At 32.8% G+C, this 26,783-nt stretch overlaps 1 protein-coding gene across 1 annotated transcript; it reads left to right on the forward strand.

Annotated features, from left to right (window-relative positions):
- The first annotated feature begins 8,652 nt into the window (after positions 1-8,652).
- Positions 8,653-25,371, forward strand: LOC134272231 (immunoglobulin superfamily member 10-like). The gene is made up of 6 exons (XM_062754482.1): positions 8,653-8,750; positions 10,964-11,168; positions 15,175-15,327; positions 20,473-20,553; positions 23,201-23,329; positions 23,938-25,371. The coding sequence occupies exons 2-6, from the start codon at positions 11,033-11,035 to the stop codon at positions 23,988-23,990; spliced, it is 552 nt and encodes a 183-aa protein (XP_062610466.1). The 5' UTR covers positions 8,653-8,750; positions 10,964-11,032; the 3' UTR covers positions 23,991-25,371.
- Positions 25,372-26,783: the final 1,412 nt, after the last annotated feature.

A 26,783-nucleotide genomic window follows, 5' to 3' on the forward strand; every position in this document is an offset into this window, starting at 1 on the left:
AATCCTAAATCTCTCTTTAACTATTAAATTGAGCTAAAATATGCTGGGGATGGAACATAATTACAACACAGAAGAAGCTAAAGCTGTTAGTTGTGTCACATCATTCATACACTCCTCTGCTGTCAAGTCATTTTCATCAAATTTTGAATTTGATTCTTTGCGTTTTTTCAATGATAAGCGACTAAAAAAGCTTCCAATTTGAGATGGCGTAAGAAAATCCTGATTGTTAAACTGTCTTGTACCATTACAATTCTTTAAATGTCTCATTTCTTCTGCAACCTTTTCGGGATCACACTTAAATCCAGTTGACTCCCCATAGTAAAATTTTTCAGTCATAAATGAAATTTATTCCTTAAAAATGTTTTTCACTTTTCGCTTGCACTTGAGTGCCCAACCCTGATTTAATGTTGTAACAACCAAACTGGTAGACAAACTCGTATCTAGTAAAGTCTTCTGTGGGGAACGTTTATTTTCAATAAGAGTAGAATAGCTTTTTTGTGTTCGCTCTCTTAGATTTAAAGTCTGAGATGGAAATAGGTGATTTCCTCTGTCTAAATGAAGACATAACTGACCATATTTCATAAATGTTGCTGTACAGCCATCTTCTGTACATGTGAATACCTTATCACCCTGCTGTACTGACTCACTATTTTCAGTATTTTCAACAACAATGTCAGATTCTGTTTCAGTTACCTTAGTTCTGTTTTGAGTTAACCATGAAATGCAACTTTCCTCTTTGACTGTTATACATGCAGATGAATTACCAGTAGAATGGACATCAGTAGCTGTAAACTCTTTTCCTGTCCCGATTTCAAATTGCTTCCAAGCAGTAATCGTCTTGTTGTCAAAAAAGAAATTGTGCAAAAGGCTGATATTTTCAATTTTTCCACTTTTCAGAACATTAGACATTTTAACAGAGCTTGGTGGTAATGCAACAACTACTTTTAAGTTGGCCATAGTACTCTCTATGGCTGCTTTGAATTCTTCTGCTGTCTGCACATTGTGGCCTTCATTTACATACCGTTTAATACAAGATTTAATATGTGCTGTTTTTCGGTCACACACTGACTTTCCTCCTTGAGGATCAGAAAAATCCATTCTTCTAATGGAAATATTATACTCATTATTATTCAATTCAGGAATAGACAGTATACTGTAAGAAGAATGATAGCAACCTGCATTGTCAGATCTGATGTACAGGGTGTTTATGTCTCTATTCATCAAATGAACATGCCGAATCAAATCCTTTAAGATAGCATTGGATGTGACTGCATCCTGGGTTGCAGTATCAAAGACATGGACAACTGTTAAACTTCTAGTGTTCTCTTCGTCTTTAAAAGTGATCACACTAACATGCCATGAGAGGCCTCTCTTTGCAAACCAGCTTGATTGCGACTCCCTGAAAATAAAATAAATATGAAGTGTACACAGCATGTTCAAACTGATGATTTTCTTTACATCAAAAATGCAGAAGGGGATTCAGTTAAAAGAAAAAGTGCTGCCATAACATTATTTATCATTAGCTCTTGCTGGAACCCTTTCAAATTCACGTTCAGAATTTTCATGATCAAAGGTTCTCATACTATAAAAGAACAAGAGAAGTTTGTGAAACACTTATTTCCCCCCCCCCCCCCCCCAAAAAAAAAATAATTGGAATTCTTTGAAACCCAAGGAGCATGATACTGTCAAAAATGGCCCAACAATCGCTTGATGCAGTCATGTCCTCACATGGTGTTTTTTTTTCTCTCCGACGTCTGCTGCAACTGCAACTTTCTGTTCTTCATCAGCAAGAGAGTTCCACAAAGGGGAGATAATCTGCTTACACGCGTTCATATTTGTGATACATTGTAAATCAAATTAATTGCTGTAGACTATCCAACTACCATTTTTATGATTGGATTTATAACTTCAAAACCCGTAGTTTTTACTGCATGTATGATCGTGATAGAGTTTGGTTGCGTTTTTGCGTAAAATATTTATGAAAATTATGCTGATTTTACAGCATTTGGTAAAAACAAAGCAAAGTAGGGCCCAATGCTTTAAAATAAATATGGAAAAAATTAAATCTGCCTTATATATTGAAATTAAGAAAAACATAGTTTAATTCTGTAATTAATTTTGACAGGGTTATCAATAATAAATTTACCCACTTTTCAAGCATTTAAATCGCCGTTGCTATGGTAACAAGGAAGATGTGACCCAAATAACTCATGTTTGAAATGACATTCATCTATACTTCCATGCGCCCAAATATTAAAGCAAAATATTTTTTTTTCACATTCCACTCACTTTATATACAATACTCAATGGTTACTGACACGGCAGGTTAATTGAAGTATAGTAGGTGTATAGTAATTTATTAGTATTTGTTGTTCTTAAGAATGCTTTCTTTAAAATTAAGTTAAATTAATTTACACCAAATAAATTTTTTTTCTGCGTAGCTGGATCTCTACTAAATCTTTGTGGCATAAAATTCTACGTATACCTCATGTACCATGTTTCTAAAGGGTTAATTAAAGTTTCGTCATTCTGCAAAAATGTGAAGTGAATGTTCACTGCTGGTAATGTGCAAATCGAGAAAATCTTGGTTTCAGACACCAGCTACTATTGGCACCTGTGAATTATCTAGTTAAAAACATATCTTTTGATATAACGCAATAGAAATCATTTTCTAGAAAGCAAATTGATTGAATAGTTAAGCAAATGGATTGCTTTTGTATCCGAAAAGGGCTCAATATCGAAACATTACAAACAAATGGTTGTTTTCATCATGTTTTTCATTTACTTGCATTCGAATGATGTACATGTATGACCGATTTAAAATCCAAGCTCTACCGATTGAGCTAAAGGGTTAAGCGTGGTCTCACTATATACAACGCATAGCCACTTTTAAACTCTGTTACAGATGCTTAAAGTATAATAAAGGACTAATTGGACAGGTAAGTGGATAAATTTATCTTTAATTTGACGTTATTTAATGCCCTGAACACAACAAGTGTTCTTTGAATGAATTATTTCTATGGAATTTGCCAATAACTAGCAAATTCATTTTGAAGATGCTACAATTTCTTTCTGTAAAATTTTGACAAAGGCGACTTTTATGGCGCGCCAAATTCACAAAAATGAGCTAAACATGGTTTCACAGTCGATAAGGTTTATCGATTGTAAACTATAGTCAACGGACTGTAAACTATAGTAAACAACGTTAATCTATAGTTTACATCTGTAAACCATAGTTAACGCGATAATCTACATATGTATGTTTCACAACTGTAAACTATACTTTACACCGAAAACAATCATTTGCGATTGCAAAACATATATTATCTGATGAATATAGTTTCATGATTTGTAAACTATGATTTACAACTGTTAACTATAGTTAACGATCTGATAAACATAGTTTCACAGTTCTGCAATCGCAAATGATTGTTTTCGGTGTAAAGTATAGTTTACGGTTGTGAAACATACATATGTAGATTATCGCGTTAACTATAGAGATATCTCTTGTCCAGTGATCCTTAAATTAAAATAATCAATTCTCCACTTTAAAACGAAACAGGAAGTAAAGTTTCTGAAAAAGTTTCGCTGTTATAAGAAAAAAGACTATATATGCAATACCCAGAATAATGTACTATGTAGACAAAAATGCTAAAAATCACGTGTTTGAAACAACAAATAAATATGATCAACTTCGTTGATCAAATGCTTAAAGTTTAATATTCAGGAAAACGAAAGTAGGCATATTAATTTATATAATCTCAAATATAATGGACCGAATTTTCTCAGCTTATGAAATAATCAATTATTATTACAAATATGAAATCTAATAAAAAAAAAAAAAACAAAAACACTGAATTACTTGTCATGTATAGTAAAGCTTAAATGTTGAATATCAGGAATACGTTGAAATCTAAAATTACTTTAATGTACTTCCGTGGATATAAAGCTTACTTCCGGTAAGGGGGGAGTCATTTTAAATAGAATCTAAATAAAAATAATGAAGAGAGATATCTCTTTTTGCTTGGGAGAAATCTCTTTTATACTCTTTTGAAAAATATCTCTTTCACTTTAAGAGATATCTCTAAAGATAAATTAAGAGAGATATCTTTTTTCTTTAAGAGATATCACTTTAACTTGGAAAGACATCTCCAAAAGTGAAAGAGATATCTCTCTAAGTGAAAAAGATATTTCATTTCATGGAAGAGATATCTCTCAAAGAAAAGGAGATATCTGTTCAAGTGGAAGAGATATCTTTCTTACTAAGCCTTATCAAAAGAGATATCTCTCTAAGTATAAGAGATATCTCTCTTTATTTTTCTTTATTTGTTCTCTTTATTTTTCTCAAATACATATCTCTTAAAAATCCGAGATATCTCTTTAAGTTGCGAAATATCTCAATTTTTTAAAGAGATATCACTCTAAATTTAGAGATATATCTGTAAAATTAAGATGAATTTTATTTTTCGAATTAATAGCAAAAGGGCTTGCCATACAAATTGATTTCAATCAACGTTTAATAACACGATGATTTCTCGTCAAGAAAAGTGTATTGAGGCAAATGGGGGAAATACAGAGAAGAAATGACGTCATTAAACAAAAAAAGACACGTAGGGTCATCACACTAACGATTAAATAGTAAAATGTTTAAAGTAATTGATTAGTTGTATATTTGTTCATGGACTGATGCCATGAGATTGATCAATGTTCATACCGCTAAAAATATTTTAAAGAACCTAAAACAAAAAAAGGACAGTAAGTGGTGATTTTTTTTAGTAGAAAGAAGATATCTCGCTGTAAACAAAACATAATGAACTTTTTTAAAAAAAACTGTAGTTGGAAAATTTTAAATTGTCTCGGTCGAATATAGCAAATAACGTTCTTTTGTTCTTCATAGAAACACCCTGCATATCGGAACTTATATAACACTGCAAACCGATTACAATATGCCATTACGTAAAACAAGACATGATATTTGTCTATATAACAAAAGCTGTTTTTGTATGAGGTGAATGCAAATATTTTACATCCTTTTACATGTTCTTAATAAACAAATAACGAAGAAAATAAAACCAAGGGCTATATAGTGGCTTGCAACAGATATAAAAAGAACATTGTTTGAAAAGACTCCGCCCCACACCTCCTTAGTAAATTGGTGTATTTTTCTTTCACCGTTATTAAATAAAGAGATCAAATTCATGTGTTATATTTGATAACTTAGTGAACATGAACCTCCTATTAAAATACATGAATTAAAATATAATTAGTATTGTCGCAGAATATCAATTTTATTACAGGAAAAATGTTTGAATCTATATACCGTACTTTATGACTAGGTTTTAACTTTTATATATTGTATGTTATTGTTGAATTGAGATATAGGATGTACGTTAAGCAATAATGCTAAACTTATAAGGCCAAAATTGAAAGATTGGAAGGTGACGTGTTTCTACAATTTGTTAGGTTAAAGAAAATTCGACCATATCATCTGAAAAACAGGCATTTAAAAATGCCAAAGAAAATTTTCTTTGCTCAGACCTCTATAATGATGAACTTATTGCATCGAAGAAATAAAGCTGCAATTTTGTTGTAGGGCAGTCTCGAACGCTTTAATTGACTGTCTGGGAGGGGAAGAGTTGTTTTAACAGTCATTTGGTACTTTTTAAAGTTAAAAAATAGGTAATCAATTTACATTTTAAGCCAATTTCTTATGCTTTGATTAGTGAGTATAGCCTTACTGGATTCATTTTTGAAAATCATTTGTAGATTACTGCTTGTTGCGTTTCTTTTGCGTTTCAGTATAATTGGAAAACAACCAAGTAACAAATATATCTGAAATAACTACATTGTATCAACATAACTTGGAATGTCAATTATGGTCATAATTTTGGTTCAGAGCCAAAATCTTTCTTATAAAGTGAAAAAGAAACAACCAAGTAACAAATATAATGTTTAAAATTACTGCTTGCATTATAACCCAATCCAAATTTAATTTTTTCAATGGAATAAATTACATATTCTTAGCATATGATGCTCAAGCTTTACATGCATGTGCTATGAAAATGTCTTTTTTGAGGGGGGGGGGTATTAAGATGCAATGCTGTTTTGTAATAATGTATTTATTTATGAACTGATATAAATATATTTATTTGTATTGCATTTTATGTATACAGAGAAAGCTGAAATATTTACAAGTCAAAAAAATTGTTTTCGACCTGAATTATGTTTACACAGTGGCAAGGTGCCGGTTCATTGGTCAATCGCCATGAGAAACTTAATAGCAGTGCGAGAGGCGGGGCGTTCGATCCGGGAACACGCAGTGCTCTTTTCTCTGTGTTTGTCAGATTGTATTAAAAGTGGTGTAATCCGGAATGTAAATAGACAAGAAGCATAAACTGTGAACCTCAATGTAGAGCGTGAACTGATGCTAGGAAGTGGAATTGCTGTGACAGTGGGATCGGTTATCATTGTTAAATATGGGCGAGGATCTAATGTGGTGGATCACATTTAGTTTGACCCTATTGTACGATATTTTTACACAAGATAAATATAACAAGAAGTCTGAAGGCTAATACTTCATTGAGCTTTGTTTTTATCACAAACTGGACATGTTGATTTTATATGAGGTGATCAAGTTATATTTCATCATTGTAACATTTAATTGGTGTTTATGCTCTCTTCACATGGAGAGTTTAATTCGCATTAAACGTAAAGTTACTGCGAATTAGCTTCGCTTAGCGTTCACACGGAGAATATAATGCTAATTAGTTTAATTCGAATTAATTTACTGCACATTAAATTACTTCGCATTAGCTCCGTGTGAACGCTAAGGGAAGCTAATTTGAATTCAATTTTGACGCATGCGTAGGGCCAGAATTAAGTCACAGGACACGTGTTGGTAGTTATATAGGGTGTTTGTGCTATATTTGGTTCACAAATTGAGGAAGAGTATGTTAATCACTAAAATCAATGAATACCTGTAGCCACTACATGATGACTCTGCATGCGTATACAAGGCGTGATTTACAAATGACGTCATAATAGACTTACTGAAGGCTGACTGTAGAAGACATTTTTTCATTCGCATTATTTACTTTGCATTAGCTGTCGTTTGAGCGCAATTTAATTCGCATTAATTTGATTCGCATTAGTTTACTTCGCATTAATTTACTGTAAATTAAACTCTTCGTGTGAACAGGGCAGTTTAAGAACAAATTAAAGAAAAGCCAGGTTTAATTCCAGTCATTGTTTTACGGTATAAAAAAAAACTGTACTTGTGCTATATTCCATCTTCATATTTTCTTTCTATTTTCAGTAAATTTACACTCATCTGCCGATATGTTCATCATTGATTTTACTTGGATGTTGTTTTTCGTCCCATCCGAGAAATTTTTACTCCTGCAAAAACGTCACCATTCACCGGCTGCGCCTCGGGAAATAGTCCTGGTGACAAAATTGCTCGAACTCCCTTAATGATCTTCTTTAACTGTATATTGTTTCATTGTTAGTCATTTTGATATGGAAATATCCTCATATAGTGTAGATTCAACATTTTATGTGACGCCATGATCAGGCTGAGGTGTACATGTATAGTGTTTGTCATGTCCGTCTTCCACCCTTCTCTCTGTTCTTCCATCCTGCTTTGCATTTAGCTCAGTTTAAAAATCAGTTTCAAAGAAACTATTCAAGAAATTTTATCCACATATGCCAATAAATATTGAGGAAAGCTTTGCAACTGCATCAACACTTTTTACCTTGACCTTTTCTTTAACCTTGACCTTACTTACATGTATATTAAACTAGTGTTTAGCTAGTTTTAAAGAATTTAATCAAGATACTCGTAGTTTAATCAAACTTCATATGTTGATGCATACTGATATGAACATCCAACTACATCCACATTTTTTTACCTTAACTTTTCATTAGACCTTGACTTTCTTTAATTCAGTGTTTAATTGAATTTAAAAGAAACTGATCAAGTTCTGTAATCAAAATACATATGATGATTCATACGTATATACAAGCTTTTTCAACTTTTCCGATCTTGACCTCACTTTTAAAAATTAATGTTTAGATCAGTTTTGAATAAAAATAAATTCAAGATATTTTTATCAAACTGTAAGATTTTTTTTACAATACATCAATCTGTAGCTCTCTGCTTTATCTCTCCGAATTTTCTCAAGCAGAGAGCTAGAGTTCTGCAGCTGCGACTCTTTACTGATATATTATAACAGTTCTCCATTTTTTTTATGTGATTTCTCGTCAATCAAATGTATCCGTTTTTTAAAAGCAGACTTTTGCCTTGCCTAGACACGGACACAATGCAGCTAATGTTCATTCTGTGTTTTCTGTACATTAATATGACTCTAAAGCGCAAGATGATTATCCATTTAAAAATCGACTTTGACAAACCTAAGATAATAATTTAAAAGGACATGTACCTTTGACATGAATCATTTAATAATGTTGAGGTTATGTCATCGTAATGAAGTACAATAAGCCTAAAGTTAAGTTTTAATAGGAAGAATGTGACCTTAATTGTGCGAAAAATAATGTGAGCTTAAAAAGTGCATATGTAGCTGTGATTTTGCAACAAATGCAAATAAAATGTTTTTTCACACTTTTCTTTAGATATTTTCGCTAAAATCGCTTTCTGCCCGCGTTTTGATGCCCCAGTTGTCGACATTACAGTCGTGGAGGGTAAAACCGCTATATTGCCATGTTCGGTTGAGTATCTTGGAGAATATAAGGTACTATATACTTAGAAACTCTTTATGAATCTTTAATTGTAATTCCTCTCGTTAAACAAATATTTTCATTTCATCCAAACTAATTATACTACACATTATGTAGTTAAATATCTTGTTCTGCGACAGTTGTAAAATTATAAAATGTCAAAATGATGTTACTCAAGAGCCTTGCGTTTTGTTTTAGGGTAATTTTATTCAGAAAAAAAGGTTTAGACACACTGAATTATAGCATATATACATATAAGCATACATGTAGTTACATATTATACGACATTGTTATCATTTTATTAACTTATAAGTATGTCACAGCCACAGTATATCTATCTATTACACCATCAATAAACAACAGCATGGCTGGTGGGTTCTTTTGTATTTCTATTTCAATGACTTTGATGATGAATATAACAAGAATAATAAGTTAGAAGATGACCGACTAGACAGGTATAAAGCTGTCTTTATTATTAAATAAAAGACTGTTTATATGGAGAGGAGATAAACTCTTCCTTTCTCCTGACTGTCTTAGGGTGGATTGAATTATTAGTAGTGTTTGGCGCCAAGCATGCGTTTTTTGGTACCAAACTAGTAAAACCACTCACACACTTCTCACACTAAAATATCAACCAATCAAACACCTTCAATCCATTCTGACACAAACACCTTTGACCTTTTATACTCTCAAACCAACCAATGAGCATTCAACCCCATGAATATTAATGAGCGACTTCATGAACTAGCTTAACACATAGTAAATTCCAGAGGATTGTAATTTACTATGCTGTATAGGTAAAATGATGATGAAGCTAATGAAATGATGATTAGTAGATTAGGTCACAAATCAATAATACATAAATTATATAGTATTTATTATAATATTAATTTATTCACCCTGTGACATTCTCCTGGGCATCAAACAGTCAAACTGTTAGCATGATTATAATTAGCATTGCATGAGTCCTCTACCAAATTGTGAATTTCATGGCCCAGGCTCTGGGGTTCTAGAGCTAGGTTGGGGCTATATAGATTATATAGTGAATATGCATTATTTCTTTAAAAGTCGTCTTCTCTGCTCCTGAGCAAAAAAATAAACTAACCAGGTACATAGTGATATTGAATATGGCTGCCTCTTCTACAATGAAGAATTTCATGGCCCCAAGGTCAGGGGTTCTGGTGTTAGATCGGGACTCGATTGATTATATAGTGAAAATGCATCAATTATTTTAAAATCTTCTCTTTGCTCATGGGTATCAAACAAACTAACAGAGTCCAAAGTTATAGAGGAAGGATGCTTCTCCCCAATTTATGAAATTCAGGGCCCTCTCGGTCAGGGGTTCTGGTGTTAGGGTGGGGCTATAATGATAATATAGTGAAAATGCATAAATTCTTTGAAAATCTTTTCCTTTGCTCCTGGGTATTATGCCAATAATCTTACTTAATATTTATGATGAAGAAAAATTTCCTTTTCCAAAATGACTATTTTCAGGACCCCTGGGCCAGGGGTACCGGGGGGTACTTTGTCTGAAGATTAATAAATGCTTTGAAATCTGCTCTTTGGTATAAATCAACCATTTATGATGAAATCAAATTTATGATAAAATTTCCAAAATTTTGAAAGGTGTGGCCCCAGGGTTAGTCGTTCCTGTGGGATGGGGGTACTCAACTGGTGGATATTAAATGGACATGCATTTTCTTTTTCTGACTCTGGTCTACCTCTGTGTATTAAGTAACCAAAGTAAGCATGCTAAGTGTAAAATTATGATAAACAATGGTGTCCCTTTCAGAATTGGAATTTTATGGTTTTTGTTTAAAACAGGAACCAAATTTAATCGAATGAAAGTTGTTACATAGTACTCAGGTGACTTATAAGGCCCATTGTCCTTTTGTTTGTGTATTCGCTCTACCTAATGAGATACCATTACGATACTTTCTCTAGAAATATGTAAATTCCCAAATATACGCGAAGAATTAATTATCGCTTGATTTCACGATAAGCACGGTTTTCAAAATAAAATTACTCGCTTTTACTTTTTTTAAAGGTGCTGAAATAAATGAAAAATCTCTTGATCAATCATCTTTTCGCGAATTTAATGTGATTCGACAGTAAAGTGCCATTATGCAATAATAAGTTCTCGCAAAAAGGAATCTATAGTAGCAATTATAATTTTAACATTTTCCTGCTTCGACTATTATTATTTAGATAAATATTAAATTTGTAGGTCCTTTGGTTGGATAAATTTTCAACATTATTGACTCTTCAAGAAAAGCGAGTCATTGATGACGAGAGAATGGAAATTGATAGACCTTATATCTCAGATTGGAATCTATTAATTCGAGATGTCAAAGTAGAAGATAGCGGGTGCTATACTTGTAAGACCAACACATTTCCGGTTAGAATTAAGTTCGTGGAGCTTAAAGTTTTAGGTAAGTTATATTTTTTTTTCAGCACTTCTTTATATTATTTAGCAGATATGTAAAAGATATAGTAAATAAAGTTAAAAATTAAATAAGTTATCCTTGAATGAACACGGCAGCCCAGAGACAGTGCTAGCAACCAAAAAAATAAATAAAGATAGCAAATGATATTCTTAATTTCCAAAATGCAACAGTGGCATTCTTTGGATCACTATTTAAAATACTGAATTTAAGTAATTATTTGTAATTGATTGATTGTACGTTGTTTTACGAGAAATATATGAAGTTAACGAACAGTATTCAAGGTTAAATATCAAAACAATAAAAAATAGGATCAGAGCAAACACGGACCTCCAAAACATCAGAGGTGGTATCAGGTGCCATGTAAAAGTGAGAATCTCATTCGTAATTTTCAATCATAAAAAGACGTCACTATATACCAGTGACAGTTTTTAAAGAACTTTATTCGGTAGTAACCAATATTTGCCCACAAAATCAAACTTTGACGGAGTAATATTTAATTATGTTTTAAAACAGGGGGATACATGCTGACTTCAGAGCACTGAATATTTTTGTCAGCAATGACGTCATATGTTTGAAATGACATCAGGAAAATGACGTAAATCTAAAATTTCCATGATATCTATAGAAAAATGTAAAAATTGCGTCAATATTTTGAGTAAAAATCACCGAGCGCAGGTGTGTTCAGGCTCAATATTTTGAAATAATGTGTAGAATAATAATATCAATTAAATATGCAAATATCGTTCCTGAACAGACATGTGCTCTATAAATTCTATAAATAAAATCGTTGACATTTTGTCCATTTTGTCCTTTTTCTGAAAAATAATGCAACATCCGACGAGTTTGTGACGTCATAATTTAAAAAAAAAATTGTCAATAACCTACTTTGAAACTATAATATGTTTTGAAAATTTATATTTTTCATACAATTTATACAATACAACACATTTTAAGAATTTTTCAAAATTTAATTTTTGTGGGGGAAAAGATATTCAATATACCGAGTAAGTTCTTTAGACCTTTACTTGTCACTAAGGACAATTTAGCAGTGAGGGATCTTTATCGTGGCAATGTCTGGCGTGACTCTCGACTCTTGATTCTCGATACTTGTGAACCGAATTAAATGCTGAATTCACAATTTATCAGTGGAACAATGCTATTAGTACTCACCAACATTGTTTTTATTGGTAGTTTATAAAATATTCAGTCCGGTTAAAATATTTTATAATACCATCGAGGTTTGTCGTCATTTTGTGCATTTTAAAATCATGCAAGATCTGTATCGAAATGGGGATTTATATTTTCTTTTCATCGATATTGGCTAGTACTCGAGGCTTTGTGCTATTGCTAATTTGTAAGTTCGCCATTTAATTTTGTTCGAAAGTATCGAAAAAAGGCTCTTATCGGAAACGGCGAATTTTCCAGTTTTCATAATGGCGCCGGTGTAAAGACGAATAATGACCCCAATCGAATAATGGCCGGAGGTCATTTTTCAACAGCGAAAACTGACCCCCGGTCAATATCCTACGTAGAAAATGACCCTTTTGCCCGTCAAAAAAGTGTCACCAACCTAAAAATTTGCACAACCCACGTAAAGAAAAATGACCCCCGTAGAAAAATGACTCCCTATGGATTAAAGCTGAAATTTTTAGGGGGCAAAAAAAATTAGATGAAGAAGCATGTTGGCCAAAATGCTCACCTGAACTTTTTTGGAATAAATTGATGATATATGTTGATCTCATAACATACGATTAAAGCTATATTTTAAGGCCAATGCGATGATTCAGAATCTAAAGGAGTAAAGATTTCGATGGTGGAAATCATCGAACTGACAGAAAAAAACAGCAGTATAATATATTATTATATCCTTCGCTTGAAAAGCGGGAGGGTATATATTGATCGGTATGTCCGTCCGTCCGTCTGTTACGCTTTGGGGTATCCATCTGTTATCTGCAACTCCTCTTATATATCAAAAGATGTGTTTATGAAACAGCTTTACCCCTGTATGGCAACATAGCGAAGAATAAACTTTCTTAATTGCAATTCAAATATAATGGTACCCAAAGTAGGGTCTTCTCACAAGAAATACAATTGCAAAATAGGAAAGCCCTAGCACCACCTGTTCAAAATTAATGGCTAAGGATATGTGTTCGAAAGGTAGGTCAAACTCAAAGGTCAGAGGGTCAAAGTTGATGGTTTCTTAAGAAAGGTTTAATGTAACAAGGATTACGTTTGTGAAGTATGAGAGTACTAGTATCTACTGTTTAAAAGTTATAGCCAAAGTAAATTAAAAATTTGGCATTTTTGTGTAAAATGGGACAAACCCCAAGGTAAAGGTCAAAAGGTCAAATTTGGTGGTACCCAAAGTAAGGTCTTGTCACAAGAAATATACACATATTGAATATGAAAGGCAAAGCTACAATAAATGAAAAGTTATGGTCAAGGTTAAAGTTTTTGCGGAGAAACAGACCGTCAGATAGACAGACAGACAAACAGACGGGCACGATAAAATTATATACCCCCGAATCTTCGATTACAGGAACATTAAAAGAAATGGTCTTCAATTAACTTTTCATATTATGATACAGTATAAAGAAGACGTTACAAAAATGAAAATGTTTGTTCTGATTTTCATATTCTCTGAAAAATATACTCAGAACTGGGTAAAAGTTTGGAGTAAAACAAGAATTAAGAAATGTAATAAATATTGTGTGCTAAATCAAAAGGTTATGTCTATATAGTTTTTGCATTAGAATGTGTATTTTACACTAGCCCATAGCTTTACAGAGCATATTTTTAGGTGTTATACCCACCCCACCCCCTTACTTATTTAGGAGGAAGTCGATTATCAACAAAAGCAACAAAAAAAACTACTCTACCTTTATTTTTCTATAAGGAGGACTAAAAATAAGCTTAAAATAATCTACTATTCTAGTAATTTTCAACTGTTACTTTACCACAATACTTTCAAGTAAACACCCACCTACATTTAAAGTATGCTTTAATCATGGCGAAGTAAATTATGATATGATAGAACTTGTGTGAAGGCTTAACTTCATTTCAATATTTTATCTAGAGCCTCTTTCAGTATTATTGAAAGGTATAGAGATTTATTGATATTTTTGCCTTTCATTTTTTTTAGATTTAGCGTATTTTTTTTTTGGGGGGGGGGGGGGGGTAAAAATTTCCTCCTCTTTCATTGTCAAATAGGATTTGCCAAATTTATACAAACTAAACATTGAAATGAAGGGAAAAAATAATTTTTCTATTAAAGAGTATTGGAACCTGATTGTTGCAGGTTTGATTTCTAAAAACAAGTGGAATATCAGTCTTTAAGGAAACACTATAAGGAGGAATATCAAAAAGAAATTTTATTTACTTGACAATTAAAGAATCTCTTTTCACTTTAAAGGGGGTCATTTTTCAATGGGGGTCAATTTTTTATAGGACTAACATATAAAATAATGACCCCTAGGACACTTATTCTACAAAAAATGACTTTTTACTACGGGTAGGGGGTCATTTTTTGTCGTTGAAAAATGACCCCCCCCCGGTCATTATTCGATGGGGGTCATTATTCGTCTTTACACCGGTTCTGACGTTTTTTTTCTGGCATGTAAAACATCACAATCGTGAAAAAGCCTGGAAAACGTTAAGATATTTCGGACTACCGAGATTATATCATACGACCTTCTGGAGTAAGCGCTCGTTATATGTCTAGATATCAAAGTTATGGTTGTGGGATTAACACAAAGAGTTAAACTATTTCTGACGAGTTAATTTAATGTTTGAAAAAAAAATTTTACTCTTTATTTCTTATTTATTGTCTTCTTTATATTGAACATGTTTTGATTGTTTGTAATGTATAAGAGTACAAGTGCGATCTTTAAGAAGACTCGGGTAAAGAATGCATTGATTGGTGAATTGTAACGTTTTCCATGGGAAGTATTCTTCTCTCAGCATAAAACTTCATTAAATCTCTCTTATGCAGTCCCTTCACAAATTCTAAACAAAAATGAAATCGGGAAAAAGAAAGAGATCTTAACAAAAGAAGGAGAGACTGTCAACATAACCTGCATCGTCTCGGGAATTCCCACGCCGAGAGTGAAGTGGTACAGGCGCCCTCTAAAAGACACAGTGGAAGGTGAAAAATAGATGATGTAATCTAGCAATAATCTGAGTTGTATTTATAATGAGCTCACCTGAGCCAAAGACTCAAGTGAGCTTTTCTGATCAAAGAGAGTTCAGCGTCCGTCTTCCTCTATCGTCTGTTAACTTATCACATGTTGGACTTCTTCTCAAAATCACTGGGCCAGTTTCAACCAAATTTTCCAAAAAGCATCCTTGGGAGGAGTTTGTTTCCGGGAAGTGTCATACCCTCTTGCAAGGGAGGTAATTAAGAATTTGTGAAACTTTGTGATACCTTCATTACATACTATAGATTCAAGTTTGTTCATATCATTACCTGGGAGGGTGTATATTGAGGGGCAACAAGAGAGGGTCAACGTTTTACATAAGATTACATATGATATACATGTCTTTAAAAATCTTCTTCTCGAGAACAGAAAAGCCATGATTAGTCATATCAAAATAGAATTTTTCAGGTAGTGTAGATTCAAGTTTGTTCCAATCATGTCACCCAGGGATAGGGCAGGACCACAACAGAGGATCTGTATGTTTTTCTTTTCTAAATAAACGTTACATGGTGTCAGAAATACAGATGTGCACCATTTATTTTGGTGAATGCTGTCCATCCTTTTTCGGCATGAATAACGGAGATGGGGAAAATCAGGTAGAGGGTGTTGTAGTAGACCCACAGAGAGTGTACGTCCCAACGAATATTCCTATTCCTGTGATATTGGACATCCGAGGTACTAGTAAATTGGCTACAAATTGACGCCATTTTAAATTTTAAATAAATTGTCGGTTTATGATGGTCTTATGTTTGGAGACGATGAAGATCAGAAAGATGTCAAAGTACTGCAAGTACCAGAGTGCATTTGCATAGGTCAGACAAATGTGACACACGAGCAAGAGGTGAATGAAACAATTGACAGCTATGTTGTAACATTATGTGAAAACCTGTAGATTCGGTGAACTGGAAGAAGAAATGATTCGAGATTGGATTGTTCTCGGGATAAGGGACAATCACACGAGAAAGAAACTGTTAAAAGAGAAAGGCGTTGTGTTGACATTTGTAGAGCCAGTGAGAAGTCAAGTTCACAACTTCGAGTGATAGAAAAAGTGCAGTTTGTAAAAAAAAACTAAACCATTGTCAGACAAACTGAAGAAAGGTCCTAGAGACAAACAATAAGTAAGTTGTGAGTACTGTGGTTTACGACAACGTAAGAATAAAGCACATTGTCCGGTTTATGGCAAAGAGTGTTGATCATGCGGACGAAACAATCACCTTGCACGTGTGTGTAAACAAGGGAGCACTAAGCAGCGACCTGGCAGAAAGCCACATATATTTTTTTAAGATTGTTTATTGTTGATTTTAAATATTATATATACCCTGTAGCTGTCTAGTGTATGCAGCTTATATATAAATGCTGTTATAAATTACCCATTCCCACTGAATAGTCCCTTGTTTACGAAACATGGCGAGACTTGAAAAATCGACTAGAAACTTGTTTAGCTAACGTGAAAAGTTGGATGTGCGCAAATCTACGAAAATTGAACCAGGATAAAACTGGGTTTATTGTTTTTACACCAAAGAGTCAGCTTAAAAGATCTTTTACACACCAACTTGATTTTTTATGATTCTGTCATCTGTGAATCAGATTGTGTGAAGAATTTGGTAGTGTTTTTTAAACAAATCACTTACAATGGAGAATCAGATTAGCACAGTTTCCAAATCCTGTTTTTACCACCTACGAAATATAAGTCGAATTCGTCCATTCATAACAGAAGATGCTTGCAAGACTCTAGTTGTTGCTCTAGTTACATCAAGACTTGATTATGGAAATGGACTACTCTATGGAATTACAGATGTGGTAGACCAAATTTACTATTATAATTTATCTTATGTATTTATTCGTTTTGGGATCATTCTATTTTTCGTTTCATCTAAATTATACTTAAATATCTTTATCTTCAATTTCATTGGCTCATTTGATATTATCCAATAGTTTTAATTTACTTTGAGTATAAGTAACCGTTCAAACTAAGCAAAATTGGGCAGTATTACATTTTTAAAGAAGAAATTATATCCGGCTGATATCCAATGCATCTTGTGGTATGTAACTTTCATATTTAATTATTTGTTACTTTACTATTAAAGATTTGGCGTTGACATATTATTTTAATTGCAAAGTTTATACTTTATCGTATTTTTGCAGTTAAAGTTGTCTCTGTAAATTCTTATATTTTGTCTGTAGGTTCAAAGTTCATTTTGCTACAGTACATTTTTCTATCTTCTATATGTATACTGCATAAACGGTAACTTATTGTCAATGTTTATGAAACTATATGTATTTTTTTTTCTAATGTATTCTTTGTATTTGTTATAGGTCAATGTCTTTATTCTAATTCTTCAATAAATAAAATGGATACCAACATCTGAGTTATCATTTGCCATTAACTGCTCGGTTACACAGAGACCAATATATCACGGCTACAGAGAGTACAAAATACGGCAGCAAGGATTGTCACCCGAACTAAGAAGCATGATCATACATGTATCACCGAAGTCCTGATATCTCTTCACTGGCTACCAGTTAAATTCAGAACATATTAAAGATCCTTTTATACACTTTCAAAGTACTCCAGGGAACATCACCATCATATCTATAGGAACTCATAACAGTCTATAAACCGTCAAGGACTCTTCGCTCGTATGACTCTAAACAACTTGTGAAACCTCGTGTTCACACGGAGACATATGGAACGTGTCATTGATCATGCAGCAGCAACTTTGTGGAATGGCTTACCGGATGCTCTCCGTTTCCAGACGTCACTTTTAGCTTTAAACGGGATCTAAAAACTCATCTTTTTAAGATAGCATACGACGAGTAATTGTTTTTATTTTGAACAAGGTATCGAGTTTTTTGGTCCTCAGACTATTTATTTAGGCACAACCTGTATTGTGTGAAATTTCTAAGTTGATCTCATCTTGATCTTAGTCTAGCAGCTAATAATTTTAGCTTACTCTTATGTTAGTAACGATCTCGTACAATAGTTTTAGGTTTTAGGTTTTTATGATTATTGTGTTGTATTTAACTACTTGTATATCGAAATACTGTCTGTTCAGCGCATTAGAGTAATTTATTTGTTCCTTTGATTCTTATAAAGTTATGTGATATATTGATTGTACATGTTTATTGATTAACATGATTAAGGCTTTTTAGTTTTTATGCTAAATATTTATAATTTGTTATTTCAATATATTATGCTTTCATGTAAATAAGTTGAATCTGATTGGTCGAGAAACATTTGTTAAAACACTCTATTGCCCGCTGAATAATGAAAGCCACGTTCTCCAACGTAGCAACAGTCAACAGTGCTTGACGAAGGGTGATATTCCAAAAAATAGCGACTGTGTAGAATTTGTGCTCGCACGGTTCACTGTTATTGATTCCATCATAATAAATAGACGGTCTTTCTCACACCAAAAGCAACGGCCTTGTTGTATATTTGACATCACCATCACACAAGTTTGTTACATTAATAAAAAATAATCTAAAAAAAAATTAACTAGTAAAATGATTGATTTTGATTGACATTCTATTCATTATGTGATTTAGTGCATTTTCCCATATTTATTGATATTATTGAATTTTTTATTTTCAAAAAAGTGCTCGATAGACCTCAATTAATATGTATTTCAAAAGTACCTATTTCTACATATACATATTTGAAACACTCTCTTGGTAGAAATCTTTTTCTACTGTAAAATGCTTCAAATGAATATCAAATTATCATGTTTGTGGTGGATACATAAGAATACGGGATGGAAAACTTGTGGAGAAAAAGCAAAATAAACGTAGAAAAGTCACTAGTGACAAGTATCCTTGAGGAATTCCTGAGGAATGATGTTAAGTTATGGGTGTAGTAAAAAGGAAGAATATTTATCTATCAATGGGAACATAGGGTAGAAAGATGATGCAAGTAGTATTTTACACATTACCCATCTCTAAATAAAAGAAAATCTATGTATTTTGTGATGTACAATCAGACAGAGCTGTGTTAATAATCATTCCACTCACTAACTCAGACAAAGTTAAAGGAAATCCTATACATGTATATTCCTTGTACGTTACATGGGAAATATTTTTGAAATTTTCATTTCACGAGCAACTAAGCCAGTCTTAGTCATATTAATATAGAAACAATCTTAGGTATTATAGAATGAAGTTTGCTGAAATTATGACCCCCTTCAGGGCTAGGGGAAAAATAAAGGGTCAAAGCTTTGCATAAGAATATATAGGAATTATCTTGAAAAAAATCTTCTGCTCAAGAATCACAAAGCCATAATTAGTCATTTATTAAAGAATCATACATGTGAAGTGTAGATTCATTTTTTTGACGGAAGCTATTACAATTGCATTATTGACCTTCGACCTCTCAAGATGTCAAAGTTCATTTTTGCCCTTTTTCATGGTACTCCAAACGGATGTATCTTAAACTAAGGACATACAACCCACTAAATTATTCGACCCCCTCCCAGTCTTTATCGTTATTATCATATCAAAAAGCGTGTGTTATGATGTATTTATTTTAACAATATATTTTGATTAATGTAAAAAAAAAGTCCAATAAAAATATAGCCTTATAATAGAATGAATAGTTACTTTAGTACTCCTGATAAGTTTCACATATGTTTTTTTTTAATTTAGGGTGGGTAGATAGGACAACAATAAACAATCAGAGTTTTACGTAGGGATACATAGGGGGTATTTTAAATTCTCCTGCTTGAAAACAGGAAAGCCTTGATTAATAATATTGATACAGAAGCGTCCCGATCGAGGTAGTGTAAATTTAAGTTTGTCTCCTCTCCTTAAAGATTTTCAATACCGATCTGATTCTTCCTGGCCAGTGTTCTCAGGTGAACGATGTGGTCAATGGACCTCTTGTTTTATGGGGTGTGTGCATGTTTTTTCTGTTCTTGTTTTTGTTTTTTTGGGAATTAAAAGATTTGGTAATATTTGGTAATATTTGGAATTCATCAAATTAATATAACAATCATTACTAATTTGAATTTATTTTCTGCATAAATTCCATGACGGAAGCCATTTATTACTTCATACGACTCACTTTTCATCCTGTCCCATTCACTGTTTATTGACAGGTATAGTAAATGTAACATCAGAGATAAAACGACAGGGAAGCGGAGAAAGAGATTCATGCATTTACACGGTGGAGAAACCACGTAACACCCAATCCCCTGCACATGTGCTGATGGTAGTTTCCGTAAAGAGCTGTGTGTAAATACATTGCCTTTTACTAAACAGTAAAACTAAGGCACACTATCAACTTCTTTTCTCTTCTGATATAATATCAAATCTTTATTTCCTTATGCCATATGACACATCAGACATTTACATGTATAATAAACAATACATATATTCATATCTTTCAGTTATATGATAAATATTTACAAACATACCAGGATTGCTCGAAAAGTTCGTGGACTTCTGTCGTATCTTTTTTATTTGACGTCATATATAATCCAAATTGGAAAAAATATTTGAACAATGAATTAAAATGATTTGTATGCATTTTTTTTTTAATTTTACAACTTACCAGGTATTCAAAACTTATCCAGAAAAATCTGATTTGAAAAATGCAAAAAGCGGGTCGCGGAGCAGGTCAACATTTAGTAAGTTTCAAACGACTAGATAATGCCTGTAGTCATATTTTCTGTAAATTGGAGCAAAAACGAAAAACAATCTTAAAATTCAAATTTAGAATTGTGACATTGATTCGTATTCCAAATTACGGTTAATATTTTGCTTTGTTGAACAGAACTCAACTTGAGAAAATAGGTAGTCCTTATTGAAAACCACAAAAACTATGACAATTTAGGACGTCATTGAACAGAAGACAATGGTTTTTTTTTTTGTTTTACTCAGGAAAAATCCTGGAAAAACTCTAAAACTGTTAGAGGAGTGAAAAAAAACTATATCATAAGCGATTTGCGCTAGTGTGTACATTGAACATGCAGTATTTGAGTGACAAAGACTCTGTGTCGGATAAGGACAATCTGTGAAGAAACAGTTTTTAAACTGTTAAAATCTGAACAAAAACTTTAAAAAGTTGGAACGTCAAGGAAAGACATAGGCTCTTCAGAGTTGCTTATCCTGTGAAAGCAAAGTTATGTAATAAAAGAAATAGAAACATTTAAAAGGAAATTATACAAAAAACGCAAAAAAAAATACATGTCAAGCATTAGAAAAACAATTTAATGGCAGGACATTTGATTATATTCTGTGAAATGTATATTGATGTTATTTTTTAGGAATTCTTGAGGCTATGTTTTGACGTTACATTTCCGTTAAGTGTGCTCCGCGGTTCCAAAACAAGTTGATTTTAAACAAAAGTAAATTGATTTCCGTTTAAACGAATGGAATGAAACTTCACACATCGATAAAACATATAAATTTACACATTGTTTTGTGCTTATTTCAAATTTTACAAACAATTTAATAAATTTTTCTTCGTTGTGAAGCGCTGAGCAAATATTTTCCCAATTTAGACATTTCTTTGACATTTTGAACACTTATCAATTGTATTAGCTTAAAGACAGTAGTTTTTTTTACCATAATACTGTTTGATATATTGAATTCTGATATCTTGATATACAGGGCATTTTAATGTGAAATGGAATCCATCTTCTATTATATCATTCAACTCACATAATAAGCATATTTTGTAATTTTTATTTTCATTTACACGTCTACCTTCTTCAACCCGTAATACATGTATATGTCTAGAGGGTCTAAAGCTTGTAATACACAAACTCAGTGTGACCTATTGCTATCCGTTTTCGTCCGTCGTCGTGCGTCAATGTGCATTGTGCGTTAACATTTGAAAATGTTCGGCTTTTCTCTGCAATCACGCAACCAGTTTAAACCAATTTTATCATAAAACATTTATGGGTGAAGGGAAACAAAATTTCAAAGGATTTCATTCCCCTCCCTTCTGGGACCACTTCACTTTCCTTAAATTATTGTTTAGCTCAGTTTTAAAGAAATCATTCAAGATATTTTTATTAAGGTCAGACGAGACGTTTCTCAAAATCTGTTTTGTATATCTTCGTAATGTATGAAAAATATTCAAAATTTTAGCAACATTCTGATTTCTAAACCAGTTTCTAACCCTTTTTAAAAAAAATTCAAACACTTTATCATAACAAATTGTAAAATTATTTTTCTTCCCCAAAGGATTATATAAGAAAAACTACCCCTGGTATCTTGCAGAAATGCCTGGTAAGGTACCTCAATTTTTTGTGAGTAAACATATTTCAGTAGCAATACTTCAATGACAAAAATTTATCTATTATTAAGGAACGTCTCGTCTGTCCTTAAACTTCATATGTTGAAACATACTGATGAGAGCATCAACGTTTTTACCTTGACTTTCCTTTTGACCTTGACCTCATTTTTTCTTAATTAAATGTCAAACTTCATATGCTGATACACACTTGTGTAAGCAATTCAACTACACTAATATTTTTGACCTTGACCTTTCATTTGACCTCGACCTCACTTATCAAATTGTGTTTGAGTTAGTTTTAAAGAAACCATTCATAAAATTTTGCAAACTTCATATGCTGATACAGAGATCTTTTCAATTGCATCAATGTTTTTTGGTCTTGGCATTTCCTTCGACCTCAATTTTGTTAAATTAGTGTCAAACTTTATATGCTGATACATAGAGATGTAAACAATTCAACTGCATCACTATTCAAGATCTTCTGATCAAATTTCATACACTAATACACCTTTTCATGTTGCATTAGTAAAATACCCTCGACGGGACATTCATGTCCTCTGGACAAATTTATTCATTTACAGATATTGGGATGGAGGGTGAAATCCTGGTGATACATAACGTCAGTCGTTACTGTAACGGAATCTACCAGTGCGTGGCCTCCAATGATGTACCTCCAGCCGCAGAAATGGACACCGCCGTTCTTGTAGAATGTACGTACTGTTGCACAGGCACTTTTTTCGTATACAGGACACCCCTTCTTATTTTTATCACAAAGTACCTTGCTACATTTTAGCCACTCTCACTTCAAGCGATTATTTATCAATTTATCAAACACTAACTTACTTAAATAAGAATTACAAATATGTAGTTTTTTTTCTAGCGATATTTTCCTTTTCAAATAATTTGCTCCAGAAGTTCATACATGTAGTTGATCCTCTTGTCGATTTCGAAGCTTCCATTTGCACCTCAAAATTACCTCACGACATTTTTAGAACTAGATAGGTTTACAATAACTTACTGTTCGGCTAAAATTGCACTATAAAATTACGAGGGTTGTTCAATAAATAATGCAAGTACATAATACAGTTTAAGCTTTATAAATCGCGAAGGATAATGACTCGTATTTGTATAATAATGCTGCCCAGTTATAGACCCTTTCCACTGGGCAGATCTCGGCTGATTCCGTCGTCTTCATCAAACAATGAGATAAACTACGAATTAGTCGATGTATGCTGATTGAAAACCTTTTACGAAAATTAGGAGACTGTTGCCCGCGCATGCATACAAATATTTCCGCAGGACAATTTTATGTTTATAGACTCTTGCGCTTTCGGTTTCATCGAAAGATGGTACGCTCTCGCTGCGTTGTAAAATGTTTGAATCGTGACGATATGAAAGGAAAGCAGAAGAGTGTACGTTTATCAAGTAAGCGTTTCAAATATCTTTTGAAATTTTCTAAAACCCTGCTTGAATTATAATATTTCCTTGTAAACGTAGAAACATTCAATAGGAATATATTAAGTATATATTGTTTTATATGATTTTCATATTTATTATACCACACAAAGAATTTTACAAATGTACCTTTTCATGAGGCGAGAGTAAATAATATTAACAAAGTTAACAGTTATTTAGTTTATTTTATGTAAAACATACATACAACTGTGTATGAACTGCATATTATACCATCTACTTGTTATACCTTTATTAAAAATTTGTTTCTAAAAAAATCTATATAAAAAAGTCTAACATTTCTTATGTAACAGAGACAATGTTTTGCCTCTGCTGGCGATTGAACCCGGGGCCTTTGGCTTTCCAGTCCAGTGCTCTACCAATTGAGCTAAAAGGTTAACCCACGAGTCCAAGCTAGTAGGATGCTGTTTATCTAATACTACCACATTGTCCCCCTCCAGAGAATGAGATGTCCTCATCTCTATCGGAGTGCCGACGTCTGTGGGGCGAAGTTCTGGAGGCAGTCACTCTCACCTGCCAAAGAACACCTAGGTCCCAACGTGTACGCAAAATATAACAGAGACAATTGAATAAAGAAAAAAATGCAGAAATGATTATCCCCAAAGAGCACCAATAATTGAAATTGGCGTCGGTCAGTCAGCCGTGCGCCGACGTACTAAAGGAAGGAATTGTATGGATGTGTGGTTCAAATTGAAAAAAAAAATTTGACCAACAGTGATTTGCCAGGAAACAAGTATACAACATCTTCAACAAGAAGCTGCAACGTCTGTCTTTCCTGCATTTTGAGTTGTTAGGGAGGGGCTCTATTGATTATATAGTAAAAAAGCATTAATGTTTTTTTCAAAATCTTATCCTCTGCTCCTAGGTATCAAATCAATGAACCATGTTCATAATTTTGATGTGGAAGGGTGCTTCTTTCCAATTTGTGAATTTCAGGGTCCCTGGATCAGGGGTTCTGGTTTTAGGGCAAGGCTTAAATAATTATATGGTGAACAATCATGAATTCTTTGAAAATCTTTTCCTTTGCTCCTGGTTAATTTTAACAATAAAATGCTTTCGTTGCTCGTTAGTACGGAAATGAATGTTACAGCTGTTGCAGAAAAATACACAACCTGCGTAAACGTTACTCTGATCAACATCTTTATATTGAGTAACCAAAGTAAGTATGCTATGCTCTTATTCTAATAATTATGCGAAAGCTCTTTAAAAATTGTGAATATCATGTCTTTAGGTCAAAACAAGAAGAACCAACTTCATTAGCTGGAAAGTTGTTACACTATACTCTGGTGAGCTATAAGGCCCTTAGGCCTCTTGTTATTGTTCAATAGACGTTTCAACTTGAATACTGTGCGTGATTTCTTATTTATTTCTTAATATAACAAATTGCTAAAAATTGAATTCATAAATGGTTCTGTTTATCAAGACCTATTTCCTGTACATGTATTTCTGCCACAGAAAAATGAAAGGGAGTAGTTTCAAATTCTGATTACTGCTTCTTGTAGATTCCTCGCATACATTTAGGAATCTAGGTAAAGCATAATAATTTAACTGTTAATTTTAAAAGTGTTACGTACGAAGTATTTTTAAATAAGCCAAATTGTATGTTGTATTTCGTCGTGTTTTTGAAGTTTAATTTGAATCATTTTAAATACAAAACAGGACAGAGCGTTTTGGTGTTTCCGTAAGAGCCCTCCTCAGTACTTCACCACTTAGATTTGCCTACTTTACAGGGAACTGGAGAATCTTAATCCCTTTCCTACCCTAGATGTTGTTCAGAGAAATATGCTCGTTTGAAACGTTCTTTTCATAATTAAGAGTCATAAAACATTTTTGCACAGAGATATTCATTGAGAAATCTGATAGTTAGATAAATCAGAATCAATCTTTTTTCATTAAAACGCATACACGTTTAAACATTTTGATTGGTATAACTCGTTCTGGTGTTATTTCGTTTGTTTCAGAGGGTTTTGGCGCAAAGATATAGGATTGGCAGATGATTTAGCCTTAACCTCTGTGTGAATGGAAGGGGATGTCAAAGCAGACAAGGGCTTCTATACGAGAGAAAAAGAACTGCTGATGGAATATTATATCATTTCAGTCTTCGTCATGTCAGTTTTCTTTTCCAGATGTTTTTGACACTCAAGATATAGATAAATAAATATGATTCATATAGAAAGGGCTGAAGGCCGCCTTAAAAAATTTCACATATTTGATGGTGTACTTTCTCTTTTCTCTCTTGCAGCTGATATCTTGGATATTGTCTGTCCACTACTGGCTTTCCAACCTTGATGTCTCTGGTTAAAGTAATCCATGGTGACAAATCTAGGTTTGTGTCAATTTATCTGAAGTTATGTCTTTCATTTAACGTTTTCGCTTCCTTTATGCTATTTGAGCAACGCATATATAAACCCATATAAAATCATTGCTAAGTTATAAACAATCAATGGAATTTCCCTGAAAATCAAAAGGTAAAGTCTATCACAGAATTAAACAAAATTTATAATAGATTTGTTTTAAGGTATTTTCATCCTCCTGTGATGTCATGTCTTTCTGCAAAACTTATTAATTTAAATTCATACCCTATAGAACAAAGTGTTTTGAAATAATGCTTTTCAATAGGTGTAATGATAAATATTGTTTAGATATAAACTTTAAAAATGTATGTTTTCATTATTTAATCAATTACATTGT

This window comes from Saccostrea cucullata, unplaced genomic scaffold (genome assembly GCF_032062105.1).
Source record: "Saccostrea cucullata isolate Sc308-1 unplaced genomic scaffold, CSIRO_AGI_Scuc_v1 ctg2485, whole genome shotgun sequence".
Classification (NCBI taxonomy): domain Eukaryota; kingdom Metazoa; phylum Mollusca; class Bivalvia; order Ostreida; family Ostreidae; genus Saccostrea; species Saccostrea cuccullata.

Bases quoted from the DNA above. Each gene is read 5' to 3' on its own strand.
- LOC134272231 (XM_062754482.1), top strand. From the start codon at position 11,033: ATGGAAATTGATAGACCTTATATCTCAGATTGGAATCTATTAATTCGA. The intron at 15,328-20,472 runs GTGAAAAATAGA...GTTTATTGACAG, and splicing joins TCTAAAAGACACAGTGGAAG to GTATAGTAAATGTAACATCA. The intron at 20,554-23,200 runs GTAACACCCAAT...ATTCATTTACAG, and splicing joins TTACACGGTGGAGAAACCAC to ATATTGGGATGGAGGGTGAA.